The sequence below is a fragment of the Sus scrofa genome, chromosome 5 (genome assembly GCF_054392235.1).
Source record: "Sus scrofa isolate SSC_HxYL_T2T_F1_AM1 chromosome 5, Sscrofa_HxYL_maternal_Yorkshire_Landrace_v2.0, whole genome shotgun sequence".
Taxonomy (NCBI): Eukaryota; Metazoa; Chordata; class Mammalia; order Artiodactyla; family Suidae; genus Sus; species Sus scrofa.
In genome coordinates, this window is record NC_139387.1 from 78,164,405 (window position 1) to 78,186,518 (window position 22,114).

Sequence of the window (22,114 nt, forward strand, 5' to 3'; positions counted from 1 at the left end):
GTAGTTACATAGTATAACAAATTTACTACAGAACTATTTTCTTTCCTCCTCCAAAAAACTTATGCAAGCTCTTTCTCCTATTTGTATCATTACCTCTGACTTCTAATCACTTTCAAATGCCTTGCTCCTTTAACAGAATCATGCTAGCAAACATCTGTTGAGCATTTACTACGATGTAGGAATTGTTCTAAATTCTACACACATGACCTTCTCTAATCCTCATAACAACCGTACCATAAATCCCCCTGTTTTGGAAATGAGGAAAATGAAGCACAAAAAGGTTAAATGATTTGCCCAGAGTCACAGCCTAATAAGAAAAAAAGCTAGCATTTGAATGCAGGCAATCTGACACCAGAGCCTAACATAGTAAGAATATAATAAATGTGAACAATTGCTTCCACCTAAATTCTTACTACTTGCCAAGGACTGTTTCAAAGCACATTGAGTATATTTAATTTCATAACTATTCTGCAAAGCATATATTACTATCCCTGTAGTAAATATCAGAAAACTAAAGCATACGATGTTTATGTAATTTTCTTAAGGATGAAAATCTACTAAATAGCAGAATCAAGACTCAAACAATGGCCTGCTTCTTCCTTCATTTTATTCCACTTCTTTCGTTTATTCTACTTTTTCATCCTTTTTCACTTTGCCATTCCTTTTATTCATATATTTCCCCATCTATTTTTGCATCAAAATATATAATATCAGGCACTTAATTTATTTCTAACACATGAGACAACTCAAGGCATAGTGTAACTTAAGATTGAAGATTAGATTAGTATATATAGTATTTAATTCCAAGACCTAAACTCTCAAAGACAATATCATTATCTAAAAAAACTAATTATTTTGTCTGAGTAAAATAACAATATTTTCATGTGTTAGGTCATTGTAAGTCAAATATATTTAGTAAATACATGAATACAAACTTTATACGCATACCTATAGGAACCTTAGAAATTACAGAAGAAAAGTTGTCATTAGATGCAGATGACATATATTCTATATAAAAAACCCTAAAGATTCCACATAAAAACTACTAGAGCTGATAAACAAATTCTGCAAGGTAGCAGGATACAATATTAACATAAGAATTTTTTTTTTTTTTTTGCTTTTCAGGGCTGCACCCGGGGCATGCGGGGGTTCCTAGGCTAAGTAGGGGTCCAATCGGAGCTATAGCCGCCAGCCTCCGCCAGAGCCACAGCAATGCCAGATCTGAACAGCATCCTAGTTGGATTTGTTTCTGCTGCACCATGATAGGAACTCCAACATACAGAAATTTAGTTGTATTCTTAAACTAACCATGAAATATCAGAAAAGGAAATTTTTAAAAATCTCTTTTAATAATAATAAAATAATATACTTAGGAATATGGAGTTCCCGTCATGGCTCAGTGGTTAACGAACCCGACTAGCATCCATGAGGTTGTGGGTTCAATCCCTGGCCTCACCCAGTGGGTTAAGAATCTGACATTGCTGTGAGATGTGCTGTAGGTCACAGACGTGGCTCAGATCCCATATTGCTGTGGCTCTAGCATAGGCTGGTGGCTACAGCTCTAATTTGACCCCTAGCCTGGGAACCTCCATATGCCGCCAGTGTGGCTGTAAAAGACAAAATACACACACACACACACACACACACACACACACACACACACACACACACACACAGGAATAAACCTGACTAAGGAGGTGAAAGATTTACATGCTGAAAACTATAGAACATTAATCAAAGAAACTGAAGATGATTCAAAGAAATGGAAAGATACACTATGCTCTTGGATTGGAAGAATTGTTAAAATGGTCATACTACCAAAGCAGTCTACAGATTTAAAGTTATCCCTATCAAATTACACATAACTAGAACAACTAATCCTAAAATTTATGTGGAACCATAATTTCCAAAGCAATCCTGAGGAATAGGACAAACCTGGAGGCAAAACCCTCCCAGACTTCAGACAATACTACAAAGCTACGGTCATCAAAACAGTGTGGGAGACCTGATCCCTGGCCCAGGAACTCTAGATTCTGTGGGGTGGCCAAAAAAAAAAACAAAAAACAAAAAAAAAAACACAGTCTGGTATTGGCAAAAAAACAGACACATAGATCCACAGAGCAGAATAGAGAGTCTAGAAATAAACCCACACACCTATGGTCAATTAACCTATGGCAAAGGAAGCAAGAATATACAATGGAGAAAAGACAGTCTCTTCAGCAAGTGGTGTTGGAAAAGTGGACAGTAAATCAATGAAGTTAGTACTTGTAATGGTACTTCCTCATACCACATACCAAATAAACTCAAAATGGCTTAAAGACTTAAACATAAATATATCACACCATCAAAGTCCTAGAATAGAACATAGGCAAAACACTCTTTAACATAAATCACGCAAATTTTTTTTAGGTCAGTCTCCCAAGTTAAAAATACTAAAAGCAAAAATAAACAAAAAGGACCTAATCAAACTTAAAGCTTCTGTGCAGCAAAGGAAACCATAAAGAAAACAAGAAGATGACCTATGGAATGGGAACAATGTGATTGACAGGTCAATTAAAAAAAAAAAAAAAGAACACAATCAAAACATGGGCAGCAGACCTAAGTAGACACTTTTCCAAAGACATACAGAGGGCAAGTAGGCACATGAAAAGATGCTCAACACTAGTAATTATTAGAGAAATGCAAATTAAAACTACGATGAGGTACCACCTTACACTAGTTAGAATGGCCATCACCAGAAAGTCTACAAATCATAAATGCTGAAGAGGTTGAGGAGAAAAGGGAACTCCTCTACACTGATGGTGGGAATTCAAGTTGGTACAGCCACTGTGGAGAACAGCATGAAAGTTCCTTAAGAAACTAAAAATACAGTTACCATATGATCCAGCAATCCTACTCCTGGGTATATATCTGGAGAAAACTCTTAATTAGAAAAGATACACGAACACCAATGTTCATAGTCACACTGTTTACAATAGCCAAGGCATGGAAACAACCTAAATGTCCATGGACAGATTATGGATACAAAATATAAAAGCTATAAAAAGAATGAAATAATGCCATTTTCAGTAACATAGATGAACACAGAGATTATCATACTAAGTGAAATAAGTCAGAAAGGCATATATCACAAAATATTACTATATGTGGAATCTAAAATATGACACAAATGAACTTATCTATGAAAACAGATTTGTGGTTGCCAAGGGGGAGGGAGGTGCAGGAGGGATGCACTGGGAATTTGGGATTAGCAGATGCAAATTATTATATATAGAATAAACAAGGTGCTACTGTACAGCACAGGGAACTATATTCAATATCCTTTAATAAACCCTAATGGAAAAGAATATGAAAAAGAATATATATATATATATTCACACACACATACACATAGATATCAGAAACTAACACAAAAATTGTAAATCAACTATACTTCAATAAAAAATTTAAAAATATAGAAAACATTAAAACACATTCTCATAACAATGTTATCATACAAATTCACTTTATTCCTCTGTTCTCCTATATTGCTTTTCTCTTTATAAAACTTTCTTTTGAAAAGTAGCTTTAATAACTATTTTAAGTTTCATGTGCATCAACGTGATTATTATCATAATTGCAATCCAAAATTTTAATGTTCTCTAATTTAATATGGTATTTTCAGGATATGCAGGAGATTTATTTTAAATATTTTATTACATCACCTACAGAAGTAAGACTGTTAGATTTTTTTTTTTCATACATTGTTTACTTCTTACTGGTCTCTGTGGGGATAATTTGTCACCATTAATAGCTGCATTTTCTCTGTTCTATGTTGAATACGCTAGAGTTTTCTAATAAGACAAGTTCTTCCAAAGACAACACCATAATTTTGTCATTGGGATACTCCCTAATATACAGTATACATGAAACTTTAAAAACATTCAAAGACATATTGGTATTTACTATGAATATCTGACAATTTTGTCAAATTTCTTAGCATTTTACTCTTAAGACCATATATTGTTAAGTGTCTTTTTTCTCTTTTGAGAAAGCAACTTATTTCATTATGAAAAGATTAAGTCTAAAAATACTATCACTAACAATGCCTTTTTCAATATAAACTTTTTTTAGTAATTAAAACAAATTTAATTTTGAAAACATAAAATTGACAGATAAAATTCGGTTTTCCTAGTGTCCTGACTACATTAGACAGTTTATTAGACAGTTGAGTTGTACAGTACATTTGGTAAATCTATAGCACTTATCACCAGGGGTTGAAAAATCCTAATTTACTAAAAGGAATAAGTTTAGGTTAAGAATGACTCAAATTTGACAAGTGTTTTTGTAAGAATTGGTTAAACCATTGAAGCACTGTTTTAAAAATGTCAGGCATATGGTAATTTTTACTTGTTTTCATTGGATGACTTCAAACAAATAACTCTTAATCCTTAATTCTACACCAAATAACTATAAAATAGTATGAATTCTGTGACATTTTTCTTAGTGTTGCTTTTTGTTTTCTCAGTAATAATTGTTACCATGTATCAAGAGCCTCAAGAGCATGCTCCATACTTTATAAACATTATTCTACTAGTACACTTATTATTTTATGAAATCCTCAGCAGCAACACTCTGAAGTAGCCTTTTTGTTTCTCATTTTACAGATAAGGAAACTGAGTTTAATTAACATCACTAAGGAGGATACAGATAAGAAAGAAGGAAAGCCAAGAGTTGAGCAAAGCTCTGTGTCACCATAAAGCCCAACTTTTTTTTTCTTTTTCTTTTTTTTGGCTTTTTGCCTTTTTCTAGGGCTGCCCCCGTGGCATATGGAGGTTCCCAGGCTAGGGGTTGAATAGGAGCTGTAGCTGCCGGCCTACGCCAGAGACACAGCAACATGGGATCCAAGCCGCGTCTGCAACCTACACCACAGCTCATGGCAACACGGGATCCTTAACCCACTGAGCAAGGTCAAGGATCGAACTCGCAACCTCATGGTTTCTAATCAGATTCGTTAACCACTGAGCCACAACGGGAACACCAAAGCCCATCTTTTTGTCCTGCTCTTTCAACACTAAGACCGATTTTGGTCAAGTGATTTTTAAAGAGGATGGGGAATGTTTTATTTTGCAGAAAGAGAAGAAAATGCTGCTTCTTTAATTAATTCTCCTCTGTCCTGCCAATTAAGACCCAACTCCCATCACAGGTACTACACGGCATTTTAATATGGTCCTTCTTGCCCTTATCTTTCTTAGTTATTCCGAAGAATGAAAAATATTGGTAAAAACCATTGAGACAGTGATAGGGTAAAATTAGACACCTGCAATTTGATAATCCCATCCCCACAGTACCACCAAATCATGCCACATAGGAGGTTATCTATATTACCTACAAGTAAAGGAGACCTTGTTCCATTGCATGAAGCAACTCCCTGAAACAATTTCCTGGTTGCCAAATGTAGTCAACCAATTATTCAAATCACAAATCAAGGCAGGTGCAGTTATAGAATATTTATAGACCAAATGCTTGCTAAGTGCAGAAATGAAATTTGTAATACGTGGCGAGAACTTCTATTATAGTCTTTTTGAAGGTATTAATTTGTGTTGAGTTTAAATGTAAACTAGAGAATCATTTTTATTAGGTAGTACAATTAAAATTGCACAAGGTCAACACTCCGAAACACTGCATCAGAGATCTCTGAAATACCTCAGAATTAGATCTTTTGAGTCACTTCTTTCCTTCTTTCATATTGCTGGTCTAATTGTTGGATGTTGCAAAGTCTGCCATTGTTTCTGACCATTAATGACTATAGAATGATGGCTATACAATTTGTTCACACAGGACCAGCAGTAGTACCTTCAAAAGAAATAATCTGAAACATATATTAGAAATTAATCATAAATGTCATTACCACCATCTGCAAAGCCAGTTGCAGTAATAATAGGTACAGCCACCATAATTAGTCCACTGCAGCTCCAAACATACTTCATCAAGAACTGCTCTATCATGATGTACCACAAACGTTTGGATAAAATGAGGTTCATCTGATCTGCTAAAGCTTTGTAACTTTTCTGGAGTTGCTTCATTTCTACCTATAGAGAGAAAAAGAGGTAAGAATTAACCTAATATGAACTACAAAAATAATGTATATTTGAGGACTTTCTTTACAGATAATTACATATCATTTTGTTTTACTTAGTATACTATTATCTGTGATTCTTAGCTTTTCCCTCAAAGATAGACAAAATTTCATTCCACTGTCCCTTTTTATTTGTGTCAATATGTGGTGCTGAACATTAAAAGTAAAGGACGTACCATTTGTAAGACACTTCTTAGGAGTGAGGAACTCAATTAGATGTGCAAAATTGTCAAACTTGTCTTTCATAAGAAAGCATGTTTTTTTCTCTTGAGAAACAAAGAATATCATTCTAAATTTTCCATCTCAATGGAAACTTAAGTTTCTAAACATATTTTTTTCTGTGCTCTAGGACTACCTACTAAGTCAGGATTTAAGTTTTAAGAAAATTCTACAGAGAGAATTCTGAGCACATTTGGATAACTGAGGTTCAAGAGACTTTTTTAGAGTGTTGAAAATTTGATTCTCATGAAACTTGAAAAAAGTTTGCACTCTATATATAATTCTTTAACAGCTTCTGATTAGAAAGGTAATGAAGCATATATTTTAATACAGGTTTAAACGTCATAAGACTCTCAAACGCTAAAGGAGTGGGTCTGTCAATAGTACAACAGATGGTATCCAGCTCTGCAGTAGCAGCTTGAAGAGTCTCACATTTCACCCATCACCTTAATTTCTTTCTTACCTTATGTCCTCTGTAAAAGGCAATTTCTTCAACATTGGCTATAATTCTGGAGTGCACGTACCGCAAATAGCCTTTTCTATGAGCTTCTTCAGCCACCAATTTACCAAATTTGGGAGAGCAGGCTTTCAACACTTTAGCAGTGGCATATACCACAAGCCCTGCTAATAGTGTGGGTCCAGTTGGGCTTGCTCCTCTGGATGTAGCAGTCTGGATGAGCGTATAAGAGGTCAGGATTACATCTAAAATAGGTTTGGTCAGATTGGAATACAAGTGAGCCACAGATTGAGAGAACATCATAATATCCTCAGTAAGAGACTGGTCAGGGTTTGCCAGCCTCCCATCCATATTGATCACTTTATAATAAGTCTGATTTGTAAAATAGGTTTCATAGGCATGGTCTACTAGGCGAGTTCTGAAGGCCAAGGCTAACTTGCCCTCCAGGTACCTTATTGCACTGTTGACAAAAGTGGCAGGGATGGCAATCATAAGCCACTTGATTAATTTGATGATGAAAGTCCGAGGCTTCTTTTCCACAATACTTTTCACGATTTTTCCATCCAAACCAGCTACATAGATAGACAGAAAGGTTCTTGAGATTAGAGCTACGGAGTGGAGACAGAGCCATCCCGTTTCAGTGGTCACAAGTTTTGGAAAGAGAATTTTTCGAAGTTCTAGCAGCTGTTTGAAAAAATCTGCATTCACTCCAGGCGAAGGTTTTTTACAAGTGGCCTCGGTGCAATGCAGTATTTCTCTGTTCTCTGCTGCCGGGTAAGCTTCTTTTTTCTTCCTGTGGCCAGACTGCTTTAAACGCTTGCCAATGATGGGATAGAACGTTTTCAGAGCATATGCTGCAGCCACCAGGCAGGCAGCCCTTTTAGCAGCACTCGATCTGGTCCATTTCACTCGATCAGCTGCTGCATTTAGCATATGTATCATTTTCCCAGTTAGCCAAACCGGCTTCAAAAAGAATTGTTTTTAAAAGATCATGCTCCACGAGAATCCCCAGCAAATGTTTCAGAAACTTCTACAGCGTTCCATAGTCTGAAGCGTTTCTCTTCTTCTGTGTTTTTTTTCGTTTGTTTTCTTTTCAAAAATTTTGTTCTGTCGTGACAGATACAGCAGAGCTCAGACTCCACTGCACCTACTGGGAATGATTCCCTCTGAAGCTCAAGCTGTACCAAGCAGCCCCAAGCTCCTCCCTCCTGGGCCCCTCATTGGCTACGAGGGCGATTGGACCCTTGGAATCCTTGCGGCTTTCCTTCGAACCTTGAAAATGAAGAGAGCCAAACGAATTACATCCTTAAACAGTTCAGAGAGTTAAATGTCTATTTTTGGAGAGGTCGAATCAGGGCAGCTGCTGGTGACAAAACCTGCCCTGCCGACTGAGCATGCTCAGCGTCACTTAAAAACCTACAGAAGTTCAGAAAATACATCACTTCTCGAAGGTTTTAGTAGAAACCAGAGGGGCATAGCAAAAAGAAAGGGAGCTGAATGAGGGAGAAAAAAAGGGGAAGGTAAGGGAGGAAGAACCAGAGGATCGACGTAAAATGAATATGAAAAGGGTATGTGGAATGAATTTGAAAGGGAGAAGAAAGTGACAGTGGGAGGGACTTTAGAAAAAACAAATTATCAAATACTTGGATCTGTTTTCCATTCTCTCCCTTCCCATATTAAAAAAAAATTTTTTTTCTGTCCGTGATTTCCCATGAAATCCCAGAACGTATCAGACAAACTATATTGAGGTTTTTTTTTTTTTTTTTTTTTTTTTTTTTGGTAAATAAATACAAGAGAGAAATTCTGTATAATAAATAATAATTCTTTGCTATGCTTCCATAACAAAGTTTACTTGTCCTTATGATAAAAAATCTTCCAGCCCCATAACTGCTACTTTTAGCAAATGAAGATCTGATGCATCTGATGCACTGGTGATTATTTACAAGGTGACTATTAAATAAATAAGAGCAGTGTTTCACTTCTAGCACCCCCTTGTGTCTTTTAGAAAGTTGTCACTTGGAGGTATGTTAGAAAAGTTAACCATTTGGGTGGAAATCAAAGTTGAGTTAGATGGTAGAAATAGTTTCTCCAGGAACCTACTTCATTTGCAAGAGTTTCTTGTCTTTCGTAAGCTTCTGTTTTGTTTGTTTTGTCTAGGTTTAGAGATAATCTACTTCCCATTTCCATGTTGGTTCTTTGATAAAAATCAAAAGTGTTTTTGAAAGAATTCTCTACATCCCTAATGCTAAACAATTAAGAAAAAATTTTGCATATTTTTTAAAAAGGGCATATTTTTAGGCAAAGATGAGTTATTCTAAAATATGTAAAAATATTTTTGTTTCTCCATCCCCACCCCTACACATTTCTAGGCAACTGGAAGCCTGGGAAGATATGCGTTAAATTAACAGAGGTTGGCAAGTTACAACCCAACCAGTAGGCCCATTTGTCCACCACCTAATTTTATATAGCCTGTGTGTTAAAAACAGTTTTTTACATTTAAAAGATGGTTGAAAATACATCAACAGAAGAATAATACTTTGTGACATATGAAAATTACATGAAATTTTAATTTCTGAATCCATAATAAAGTTTTACCAAAGCATAGCCATACCCATTTATTAACTTATTGTCTATGGCTTTCAAGCCACAGTGGCAGAATTGATTAGATGAATTAGAGACCAAAATATTTACTATTTGGCCCTCTTCCAAGGTTTGCCAATCCCTGTCCTAGAACATGAATCCTGTCTTGGTGTTAAATGATCATCATTTTTCTGCTTACTATGAATAAAGAACTATTTTCAATTTTTTCTAATTTATGTATTTATTTTTCCACTGTACAGCATGGGGGCCAAGATACACTTACATGTATACATTTTTTTTCCCACCGTTCTGTTACAATATAAGTATCTAGACATAGTTCTCAATGCTACTCAGCAGGATCTCATTGTAAATCCATTCCAAGTTGTATCTGATAACCCCAAGCTCCTGATCCCTCCCACACCCTCCCTCTCCCTAATTTTTAAAGTAAACATATACTTAAACTTTAAAACTCGGGAGTTTCCATTGCGCCTCAGTGGATTAAGAACCCAACTAGTATCCATGAGGATGTGGGTTTGGTCCCTGGCCTCTCTCAGTGGGTTAAGGATCCGGCATTGCCACAGCATTGGCATAAACATAGGCCTCAGATACCGCATTGCTGGGCCTGTGGTTGTGGTGTAGGCGGGCAGCTGCAGTTCTGATTCTACCTACCCCTAGCCTGGGAATTTCCATATGCCTTGGATGCAGCCCCCAAAAGACAAAAACAAGACAAAACGAAAAACTCCTCCTTTCCCAGACAACTATATGAATTCCAAGAATCATCACAGATCTCTTTTTGCTTCTTTGCATTCAATTCAGCAGATTTACTTAATATATGAGTGGCAAATTCATGCAAGATTCTTTGATAGCTGGCCATATTTACAGTACAATCTATCATTCATTAAGATTTTCTATTTTTTTTTTTTTTTTTTTTTTGCTATTTCTTGGGCCGCCCCTGCGGCATGTGGAGGTTTCCCAGGCTAGGGGTCGAATCGGAGCCATAGCCACCGGCCTACGCCAGAGCCACAGCAACGCGGGATCCGAGCCACGTCTGCAACCTACACCACAGCTCACGGCAACGCCGGATCGGTAACCCACTGAGCAAGGGCAGGGACCGAACCCGCAACCTCATGGTTCCTAGTCGGATTCGTTAACCACTACGCCACGACGGGAACTCCTCATTAAGATTTTCTAAGTCCACACATAGAGATCATACTGTCATAGTAGTTATTATCGAAATCTTTTTATTCCTAATTTCATGCTTTTCATATGTTGAAATAAGGCTGCCTTACATTTTTAAAAAATATTTTTATTTTATATTTTTAGGGCTGTACCCACAGCATATGGAGGTTCCCAGGCTAGGGGTCAGATCTGAGCTACGGCTGCTGGCCTACACCAAAGCCATAGAAATGTCAGAGCTGAGCCGCATCTGCAACCTGTACCACAGCTCACAATAATGCTGGCTCCTTAACCCACTGAGCGAGGCCAGGGATCAAACCTCTGTTCTCGTGGATGCTAGTCAGATTCATTACTGCTGAGCCGCATCGGGAACTCCAAGGCTACCTTACATTTTATAAATTTTAATTCTTTATGTCACATCTCCTGACTGTTGTAGGTCATGTGGAGGGCAAGGGTAAACTTAACTAGGGTAAAAGGAGGATGTTCGGCTGGCAGAACATAATACACAGAGGGATACATAGGTCAGGAAGCAGCTGGAAGTCAAGGCAAGTGGCTTGCCATCACTGGCATAGGATAAGATCAAGGGAAGAGCAGGGCAGTGGGAAATCTAGAAACAAAGAAAGCTAGAGGTGTAAATACACAGTTTTAGGTAGGTCAGTTTACCAACTGATAATGAAGGTGGCATACAGAAAAAAGACTTTAATGCCTGGCATGAAAGACTTGTTAGAATGAGGGATTAGGTGTAAATAAAGTAGTTAAGATAGAAATTTGGCTACTTGAAATGTGGTACAAGGAGGGTTGAAGCCGTTACTAGAACTGGGGGAAAGGTCAATATAAGATCTGACTTGTTGCTGAGCCATTAAAAAAGAGACCTGGAGTTCCTGTTGTGGTGCAGTGGTTAACGAATCCGACTAGGAACCATGAGGTTGCGGGTTCGGTCCCTGCCCTTGCTCAGTGGGTTACCGATCCGGCGTTGCCGTGAGCTGTGGTATAGGTTGCAGACGCGGCTTGGATCCTGCGTTGCTGTGGCTCTGGCGTAGGCCGGTGGCTACAGCTCCGATTCAACCCCTAGCTTGGGAATCTCCATATGCCACGGGAGCGGCCCAAAGAAATAGCAAAAAGACAAAAAAAAAAAAAAAAAAAAAAAAAAAAAGAAAAAAAAAGAGACCTAATTTAACCACTTAAATTCCACTCCCACTCTTCATTCCACCCTGCCTCATGGGTCAGGATTAATCAAAGCGTCTGAAACCAGGCTCAAACCTTCAGGAAAGGCAGAGATGATAGAAAAACAGATGGATTTCCTTTTCAATAAATGCTAAGTAATATTTTATCTGCGCTTTCTTTCTTGAAATGTTTCCTTAACACAAGAGATTACCTAATTGCCCTCTGGCCCTAAAATCACACACTCTTTGACTCTTGTTATCTATCAGCCGTGGTAGTCTTACTCATGTGAAGCTTAACAACATTGAAGATGAGAAATTAGGTCAACTTTTCAGCTGTTACAAATAACTGCTTAGCAGCTGGTCTAATTGAAACCAATGCTAGGTGTACTTCACTGAATTTTTGTTATAAAAATCAGTATTTAAAAGACTAACCAAGATATCTATCCTGGGACATAATCCTAATTTAGAGACTAGTTCTCAATGACAACGGAAAATGCACTATATTCGAAATTATGAGATGCTCCCCCAGGTTAAAAAATGGAAAACAATCATGACAATTGAAAAAAAAAAAAAAGTACTTTGTGCATTTGTTTGGCATAGGAGAGTTCTAGTTTGTAACCAAAATATCATACAACCGTCTGTAAAATAAACGTTTTGTAAGGACATGCAAACATAACAGAAATGAACAGCGAAATCCAATTTTTGTTTTGAGATTTTTTTCTTTCAGTACCTTTGGGCCTTTACGCTAAATGAAGTTTTGATCAAACTCTTTCAAAAACTAACTAAATGTTACAGAAGTTACTATAGTGCAATGTTTCTGATAAACAACTGTATACGGAATATGAAAACTGCATGTGAAATATATTAAAGGAATTGGATAAAGAATGGTAAGTGGAAGAGAAATATTATTTTTAGGATTATGGATCTATAACCTTGTCCTTGCTTTTTCTCCACCAAGTCTGGTCTTTGACCTGGGAAAAAAAAAAAAAGCTGAGATCCATACAGAACTAAATAAAATTATGATGTAGGTGGTTTGAAACACTAACCCTGTGGCCACAGGCCAATACTTCATTTACTTAGGTTTCCCTTGCTTGAGTGGTTAAAACTGTTGTTCTTCCTCCTTGAGGCGGGCTGATTATTTCCCAACAGCTTCAGCTGCGGCACTGTCAGTACAAGGGTCTCCACAGGAGCCGCAAGGGCTATTGGGAGGCACGGCCAGCGCCAACCCCCAAGCCGCAGAGGCTGTTGGGAGGCCCGGAAGGCGTCGACCCCAAGCCGCAGAGGCTGTCGGGAGGGGGGCTGGGCGGAAAAGGAGCCTGCGGAGCCTTGGGAACCAGTCGCGCCGCAAGACAGAGACGATTGGGCACCAGCGGTCGGACCCCCACCGCCTTCCTGCTCTAAAATTTTGGGAAAATGAATTGGGTCGGGGGGTCCCGGTGAGTTGTGCAATTGGAGCTTGAGACTATAGCTCTTAAATTCCCGGACATTCGTTCCCATAGTGGCACCTCTTTTCAAATTAGGCCCAGGAGGGGATTGTAGAGTCTTAGCTGGAAAGAATTTGCCAGGAGTGGATCTTTTAGCCGTTATCTAAAACGGGAGACCCTTTTCCCATGTTTCTAATCTTAAACCAGGAGCAATCCATCTTCTCCCTATTATGCTTCCAAAGGCCTCAGGTATGCGGCTGTTCTGGGTGAGGTTCTTCTCACCCTGTATCCCACAACCTCCTCTGATGAGGCCTCTGAGCACCTGAGCCCTCTTTTCCTTTCTTCCCACCCTGCCCCTCTTTCTTGGGAGGGATTTCTTATGGTTTGGTATATAATCTTAGCATGAATTTGCAAAATATTATGGAAAAGGTCATTCCTTGCTGCCCTTAAATCCATTGATGGGGATGGGGCAGTATCAACTATGAAAATACAATATAGTTTGTTTTAAAGGGAGGTAAAATAAACAATTTTTATTTCACTAACATAATTTACAATTTATTTTGTATTTAGGGGTAATCACATAGAACGTAATATGTTGACAGTTCAGTTTATATAAGTTATTCATTGCTCTTGACCTGGAGGTCCACTAGTGTGGAAATCATGTGGGCCTGTAATTCCATTTAATCAAATTCCTTGATGAAGGTATTTGTTTTGATTGAAAATACAAATGGTTAAATACAATTTTTGTCATGAGTAGACCCGGGAGAGTGGCATATGGTTAGAATATAACACATTTTAATTCTAATGAGTTTTATAAGAGGAAAGACAGCTTTTATGTTCACCAAATATTTTAACTATGCCCAGTAATTTTAGGTGTATTTGTTCTGTTGAAGAATATGTTAGCATTGTATTTTAGAAATTTATCTGAATTATCCCCGGCTAGCATCATACTTCATTTACAGGCTTCACAAAGTTTAGTTGATTTTTGTTCTTTAAAATGCAGATATTAAATGTGATATGAAGTCATTTTACAAATGCTCAAGCATTTAATCTATTACATTTTAAGTATGAAAATGTAGGCATTAGTCTTACTCTGTTATATATTTCAAGCTTCTGGTTATTCAAGCAGTAATATTTTAGTTGCTACTGGGAGGATGTAAAAGCATTATGTGAATTTCAAGGATTGTTTGTGAATTTCAAGGATTGTTTGTCAAAGTGAGGTAGTGCTGTACCTGGAGGTATTAGGTAGCAGGGGGCTTAAGAAACCACTGAGCAAAGATGACACTCCCTCAAAACATTCAACACTGAGTATTCAACAAATACATTTTTACATGCTTGCCTGTATAGGATATTGTTAGGATTCAAAAAAGAAAAATATAATTTTGGCCCACAAAAAGAATATACAGTAGAATGGTGAGATTAGAATCAGGTAAATGACTGTTAGATAGTTAAATAGCACTTAATATATAACAAGCACTGTTTGAAGTGCTTTTTGTATGTTAGCACATTTACGATAAACAAGAACCCTATGAGGAATATACAAATGTTATCCCCATTTTACTGATGGGGCAGCTGTTAATAACATTAGTGACTTGCCCAAGGTCACCTAGCTAATCAGGGGCAGAATTACAAATTAAGAACAATCTGCTTAACCACTACTCTGTGCTATGTAGAAATAATACTGTAAAAGTGGCATGTGGATAAATAAAGGGCTGTGGATATTTAAAGAGCCAAGAAACAGGAAATTATGTTAGCCCTTAAAAGATAGCAGTACTCCAGAGAATAAACACCACGGAGAAGCAATGAAATACAGGTTCTAAAAAGTAGGAAAGGAGGTGAAATAAATAATTGATCAAATTGGAGACCTAATTTTTAATGACTTCTTAGATGCATGGTGGGGGGAGGTATTAAAGAACTCGAAAGGATTGTTTGGCAGCTAGCAAGTAGGTCTGCATTAAGACAAGAAAACATTTAATAAGGGGCTTTGTATATTGTCAAGGGAATGAATGAAGCAGGCTATAGCAAATTCAGGTTTTGGTCATAGCAACCTGATTGTCTACATTTAATTGAAGCAGAGTGTTCTTATCTATTGTAGGAACCTGATGTATATTAAGTTTAATTGCAGAATCATTTGATAGGAGCTTCTTCATAATTGCAGGGGTCTTTATAGTTTTTCGTGGCATGAAACAAACTTGGCATTTGACTTTTTGCTCTTCTTCAGTTTAGGGACTCTACTAGTTAAACATAAAATGTCTTTTTTTTTTTTGGTCTTTTCCAGGGCCACTCCCGTGGCATATGGAGGTTCCCAGGCTAGGGGTCTAATCAGAGCCATAGCTGCCGGCCTACGCCAGGGCCACAGCAACACAGGATCCGAGCCGCGTCTGCGACCTACACCACAGTTCATGGCAACGCAGATCCTTAACCCACTCAGCAAGGCCGGGGATCAAACCTGCAACCTCATGGTTCCTAGTTGGATTTGTTAACCACTGAGCCACAATGGGAACTCCAAATGTCTTTTCTTTGGTGAGGGAAAAGGGCTAGGAAAGAAGTTTCCTTTATTTTCTTTTTTAAATTTCTTCCTTGGTTGGGCTTTAGTGTTATGGTCTATGGACATCTTTGCAAGATGTCATAAAATTTCATTTCAAACAAGGTTTCATTTTGGATAAAGATATTTGATCTAAGCTGAAACTAATTTACACACCCATGATAGTACTTCCTAATCTACTGTCCCTGAAACTTGTTAATCAGTGATCAAGTCAGGTTTTTCAGTTTAATGGACTGCTCTAAAATTGTATTCTTGTTTTTAAAGTGCTCCTTCCCTTTTGAGTCCTTTCTTGTCAAAATTTAAATACCAATAATTTGTCAGTTTTACCAATTAAAAAAGTTTTTTTTTTTTGCTTGCCTGGGAATCACTGACCTAGAAGTCTTAATTTTTGTTTTGTACTTTTTAAAGTCACCACTGAGACTCTGTATTTTCCTAGTCAGGTTAAGATGTAAATTGAGAGAAGATAGGTATAACACTGATTTTTTTTAAATTTGGAGGATTCTCTTTTATTTTTCTTGTTGATTGTTTAGTGACTTGTTACACCAAATTCATAGCTACCTCAGACATGAAGGTGATAGGAAAGAGGAGAAAATAAAGATATAGACAGTCTTTGGGCCACAGTATGCTATTTGGAATGAGATCAACTTTTTATTTCTTAATTTTTATCAAGTCATGTGTAAATTCTTTTGTTATTTTAATTTGGGCTTCTTCAATGGAACAAATTTAGGAAAAAGGATTATCTGTGATATTAGAGATTGCATTTTTATAACTTAGAAGAATGCAATCAGTGTCGTAAGAAAGACATAGGCAAATCTTGTTTAAATTTAAATGAGGGAGAGGCATTTGTAAGTGTAGGCCTAAAATATTCACCTGTGTAAAACTTTTATTGAATGCTATACATCAAGTGCTATGCCATGTGAGGGTACAAAATAACTAAAATTTAGTCTCTCTCTGAGCAGTTTATAGTTTATTGGGGGAGGGGGAATATTATATGTAGTTAAGTTTGGAAATGTTTATGATCAGAGGCCAAAATATGATTTTAAAAATTGATACTGTGAACTATAGTAGACAATAGGATAGTTTTAGATAGGGTTTGGCAAATCAGAAACAAGGATAAATGAAAAAAACAAAGAAAATACACATAAGTAATTGAAGATAAGATTATATGCTTAAATATTTTAAAACATATGTAGGTGTCTATTTGATTGGTAAGGTTGAAAGACAGACTGAGAAGTCGAAATTTGATCTGTTATGTCTGTTATTGAAGAGTCATTCAGATTCGGAAGTAAAACAATGAAAGTGGTATTTTCCGACTGTCTGTGGTGTTAGTGGTGCTTATGTTGGAGAATAGCAGGGAAAGACTTCAAGAGAGTGATACCAGTTAGGATTCTGCTTGAAAAGAAAAACAAACCAATACTATTTTTTTTTTTTTATTTTCTGGCATGATTATATATTCTCCAAATCAAAGCAACACAAGTGCTAATTCCTTTATAGGTATCATGGGCTATGCAATTTGGGTTAATTATTAAACCTTTCTGTACAAGGACAGATCCAGGTTGTGATGAACCCTCTTTATGGAAGGAAAAAGAATACAAAACTGTGACTACAAAATTATGTACAGAGTTTGGAAGGGGAATATTCAAGTGAAATGCTCTGAAAGTTAAGCTTTCAGTAAATTTTCTTTCCAGTAAATTAGCCTCTGTTTCTATGCATCTCTTTCTTCATCTGTTAAATGGAGATAATACTTAAATGTACTTCGAACATTATCTCAGGTGCTTGGGACAGTCATGGTTTATGCCTGTGGTCCTAGTGGCATGCCCATTTGTATTGGAGGTTTGTTTGTTTATTTTGTTTTTTGCTTTTTAGGGCCATACCTGTAGCATATGGAATTCCCCAGGCTAGGTATTAGAGCTGCAGCTGCCGGCCTACACAATAGCCACAGCAATGCCAGATCCTTAACCCATCAAGCAAAGCCACGGATTGAACCTGCATCCTCATGAACTAGTTGGGTTCATTACCGCTGAGCCAGAGCAGGAAATCTAGAGTTTGTTTTTTTTAACTAAATATAAAGAACTATTAATAGTTCTGTTAAAATGAGCCCAGATAAATTCAGTGAACATCCTTTTTTTTTTTCTTTTTCTTTTTTAATCCTTTGTCATGGTCTTAATTAGTGGGAGAGCCATGTTTGCATTGAGTGAAGAGAGTTCTCACTGTTACATGTGGTTGAATCTGAAGACATCCAATGATAATCCAGGCCCGACACTTTCCAGATGGAAAATAACTCATAACTCCTTTTAAGACAGTGTGAAAGGAGCACTTGCTAATAAAAATAGTGTGTTAGTACATAAGTAACTAGAGACAATTAACTTGCTTGATGGGGTGGGAGAAGTATTTAATGCTGCTGTCCCTGCTGACCCCTTGTTGTACCAGCTAGTTGTACCATTGCATGCCAAAGTCTGAGAGGTTTGTATTCTTACTGTGTCTGGGGTTGGGGTCAATAGGAAACGTGGGACGTTTTAGTTTAGGTGTAAGTGAAGTAATCTGAGATGATAATATGAATACAAATTTGGTGGGTAAAACAGGGTTCCTATTAAATATGTAACCTATGCAGCCAGGACATAGCTGGAATTGGTTATGGTTTACATATATTTCATAGCTGCATCCAAAGAAGTTTCATATTTTACCAAACAGAAGCTGTACTTGTCAAAATTTCAAAGTTTATACATGCACAGTTAATGTAACTGAATTATGATTTTTGAGCCAATGCTAATGTTGAATACAAAAAGAACACTTCTGTGTGTCATTATAAGCTTTCTTTCTTTGCCGCTTTTTATGAATTGAATTCACAAACATTTGAGCTCTTGAGGAATTACTTTATAAATTAATCTTTGTATCCTACAGTCTTATTGAAGCAAGTCCTCAAATTCTTATGACATTTTGTTTAAAAATGTCATATTATTTTGAACAAAAATTTTGTTCAAAAACAAAATGTTGGCTGTCTTCAAAGTATTCTCTACATGGAGTAAAAAGTCCAACTTTTGAAGGTTTTAGTGAATTATAATTATTGAAAATAAAATTTTAAAAACAGCGTGAATACCTATGTTGGCTTATTCACATTCTAAAATCTCTTCTGTGTGGCTTAAGAGATGGCTGCTCATGTTTATCATTATGTTCTGATAATGTGATGCATTGTTTTCTGTGCGAAAGTACTGTAAGAATTCAGTCTCTAAGAACTTATTTTAATTAGGTTCTGTATTCTGAGTATTAGATGGATTTCTGCCTATTGACTTGCCAGCTTTTTTCATAACACTGTGCCTTTTCTAATTCATACACATAAGAGAAAAATTTATTTAAAGCTATAACATTCTAGCATATATCATTACTATTCCTAACACATCAGCTAGACCTGTTTTAGTTTTGTGGAAAGTCCATGTAAGTACTTTTTCTAGGCTAGTTACTGCCCTGAATTTTAATAAGTCTGCTAGCTAACGATGCTAGATTATGATGTTTTAGGTTAATATTTCAGTGTACACAAGCCAAAAATATTATTTTGTTAATTATTGCCCTGTTAATTTTTTACATTTTCATTTTTAATCACACTTAAGATATTATTATAAGATTTTAACAATCTGGAAACAGTTTCTTTTTTGTGGCATCATGCCACTAAAAAGTAAACTAAGCAGCAAACTAAAAAACAAAACAAAATAAAATAAATGAAAAAGAACAATTAAAGACTGACAGTTAAGGCATGTGACACCCACAGTTTTATTCCCTAATGTAGATTTAATTATCTCCTGCATACTTCATGTAAAATGTGTTACTGTTGTTTTTGATAATTATTGGATAACCTTATTGCCTTCATGTCTTTTTAAAAAAAATAAAGTATTTAACATTTTCTTTTAAATCTTCCCTTACTAGAAAGAATAGCAAGGGCAGAATGCCCTGAAACATTTCTGTAGTCTGTATGATTTTCTTTCTATCTCTCTTTGCCCCACCCCACTCCCTCCCTTACTTCTTTTCCCTTCCTTTCCTTCCTTCCTTAATTAACCTCTTTACACCTCTCTATTTTACTTTATTCTTTTTTCTTAACAAAAAGTAATGTAACAAAAAAAATCTACATTCCTGCTTCCTGGAATTGGTAGCCTATAGTGTTTTATGAAGAGGTTACGACCTACTTCTTTTTAGTATGTAGGCATGATGGCAACTAATATTGTTAATTCAAACTTTTATTGAAAGAGATGGTTACAATCAACATGTCTTTAAAAATCCGTTTTCCAGAATAAATTGTAATTGTTTAAAAGATGAGGCTCAATTCTACCTCCCCACTCCCAATTCTCTGATAGTTACAATTTCAAGACAAAATTAGAAAAACTCAATTTTTATAAAGTGGATATAACTTTCATGAAGAAACTGGCATTTGAATGGGGTCTTGAAGGTACTGAAATTTTTGAAGAGAAGTATGTATTTTAGTTTGGTGGGCGTTGGCATACATGAAGTGGAGGAATGGAAAACAAGGTTGATAACTAAGTTATGGACAGGCTGTGGAAGTCATGTCCCTGAGTAATAATCAGTGCTGTGTTTTATTGTGCTTATTTACCATTGTAGTAAAATGTATTGGAGAACATTTGCATAAAATCAAGGAGACTCTTTAAAATATAATTATAGTAGTTAAGTACAGATTTAATATTGCAGTAGTCAAAGTAGCAAATGACTTCAGGGGATTCACATTTAATATATAGCAAGCCATTTTAATTTTGCGGATGTTTTTCTTTTTGTCAGATACAAAATTTTATCTAGTTTCCACCATTATTTAGGGGTTTTGTTCTCCAATCTCTCCTACTTTACTTAATTTTTCTCTAGCTTTATTGAGGTATAATTGACAATAAAATATAAGATATTTAACATGTAATGCATGATTTGATATATGTGTACATTGTGAAATTATTTCTCTCATCAAGTTAATTACTACATCCATCACCTCACAGATTTCTTTTTTCTCTTTCTTTCTCTCTTTCTTTTTTTTTCTTTTGATGAGAACTTTTAAGTTCTCCTCTCTTAGCAGATTTCAATTATGCAATACAGTGTTACCGATTATAGTTACCATGGTGTACATTAGCTCCTCGGACCTTACTTGTCTTGTAACAGAAAATCTGTACCCTTTTACAGATCTTTTCCTATTTTCCCCACCTTCGAGCAACTACTTTTCTATTCTCTGTTTCTATTAGTTTGCCTTTTTTTAGATTCCACATGAAAATAATACCATGTTGTATTTGTCTTTGGTTTGTTTAACTTATGATAATGCCCTCCAGGTTCACACATGTTATTGCAAATGACATGATTTCATTATTTTTAAAGGCTGAATGACGTTCCTGTGTGTGTGTGTGTGTGTGTGTGTATACACACACATATACACCACATTTTCTTGGTCCATTCATTCATTGATGATCTCTTAGAATCACTTAGATTGTTTTTATATCTTGGCTAGAGTGAGTAATGCTGCTGTGGATATGTGATTATCTCTTTGAGGTAACTGATTTCTCTTTGGATACATACCTAGTATTGCCGTATATAGTATCCAGTATTTCTGGATCATACAGTAGTTCTATTTTTAATTTCTTGAGGAAACTCCACATTGTTTTCCATAGTCGCCGGACCAATTTACATTCCAGCAAAGAGCACACAAGGGTTCCTTTGTCTCCACATCCTCCCCAGCGTTTGTTATCTTTTTTCTTTTTGATAAAGATCATCCAACCTGATGTGAGGTGATAAATCATTATGGTTTTGATTTGCATTTTCCTGATGATAGTGATCTTAGCACCTTTTCATGTACCTGTTGGCCATTTGTCTGTCTTCTTTGGAAAAATGTCTAGGTCCATTTTCCATTTTTAATTTTTTTTTATTTTGGATATTGACACCTTATGAGATAATAATATTTGCAAATATTTCTTCCCATTCCATAAGTTGGCTTTTCGTTTTGTTGGTGGCTTCCTTCACTGTGCAGAAGCTCTCTAATTTGCTATAGTCCCACTTACTGATTTTTGCTTTTATTCCTCACACTTTGGGTGCCATATCCAAAAAATTATTGCTAAGGCCAATATCAAGGAGTTTTTTTTCTCTCTTTTCTCCTGTGGGTCTTATGGTTTCAGGTCTCAAGTACAAATCTTTTTTTTTTTTTTTAATGATTTTTATTTTTTCCATTGTAGTTGGTTTACAGTGTTCTGTCAGTTTTCTACTGTACAGCCAAGTGACCCAGTCACACACAAAAAAATATACATTATTTTTCTCACATTATCCTCCATCATGCTCCATCGTAAGTGACTAGATATAGTGTCCAGTGCTATATAGCAGCATCTCATTGCTTATGTACTTCAAATGCAATAGTTTGCATCCATTAACTCCAGATTCCTAGTCCATCTCACTCCCTCCCTCTCC

The 22,114-nt window shown here is 36.3% G+C and overlaps 2 protein-coding genes across 3 annotated transcripts in view; one reads left to right on the forward strand and one right to left on the reverse strand.

The window, feature by feature from the left end:
* Positions 1-7,955, reverse strand: part of ABCD2 (ATP binding cassette subfamily D member 2) — a 58,361-nt gene extending 50,406 nt beyond the window's left edge. The window contains exons 1-2 of one of the 2 annotated variants that reach the window (XM_021092531.2): positions 6,801-7,955; positions 5,891-6,071 (exon numbers count right to left, since the gene is read on the reverse strand). In XM_021092531.2, coding sequence (XP_020948190.1) covers positions 5,891-6,071; positions 6,801-7,736 — 1,117 coding nt within the window. In that variant the 5' untranslated portion in view covers positions 7,737-7,955. Of the gene's footprint in view, positions 1-5,685; positions 5,852-5,890; positions 6,072-6,800 lie in introns of those variants that run through there. The other variant, XM_085025174.1, reaches the window with a different exon arrangement.
* Positions 7,956-13,004: 5,049 nt separating this feature from the next.
* The window catches only part of REDIC1 (regulator of DNA class I crossover intermediates 1), an 85,610-nt gene continuing 76,500 nt past the window's right edge, over positions 13,005-22,114 (forward strand). The window contains exon 1 of the mRNA XM_084957210.1: positions 13,005-13,149. Coding sequence (XP_084813336.1) covers positions 13,127-13,149 — 23 coding nt within the window. The 5' untranslated portion in view covers positions 13,005-13,126. The remainder of the gene's footprint in view (positions 13,150-22,114) is intronic.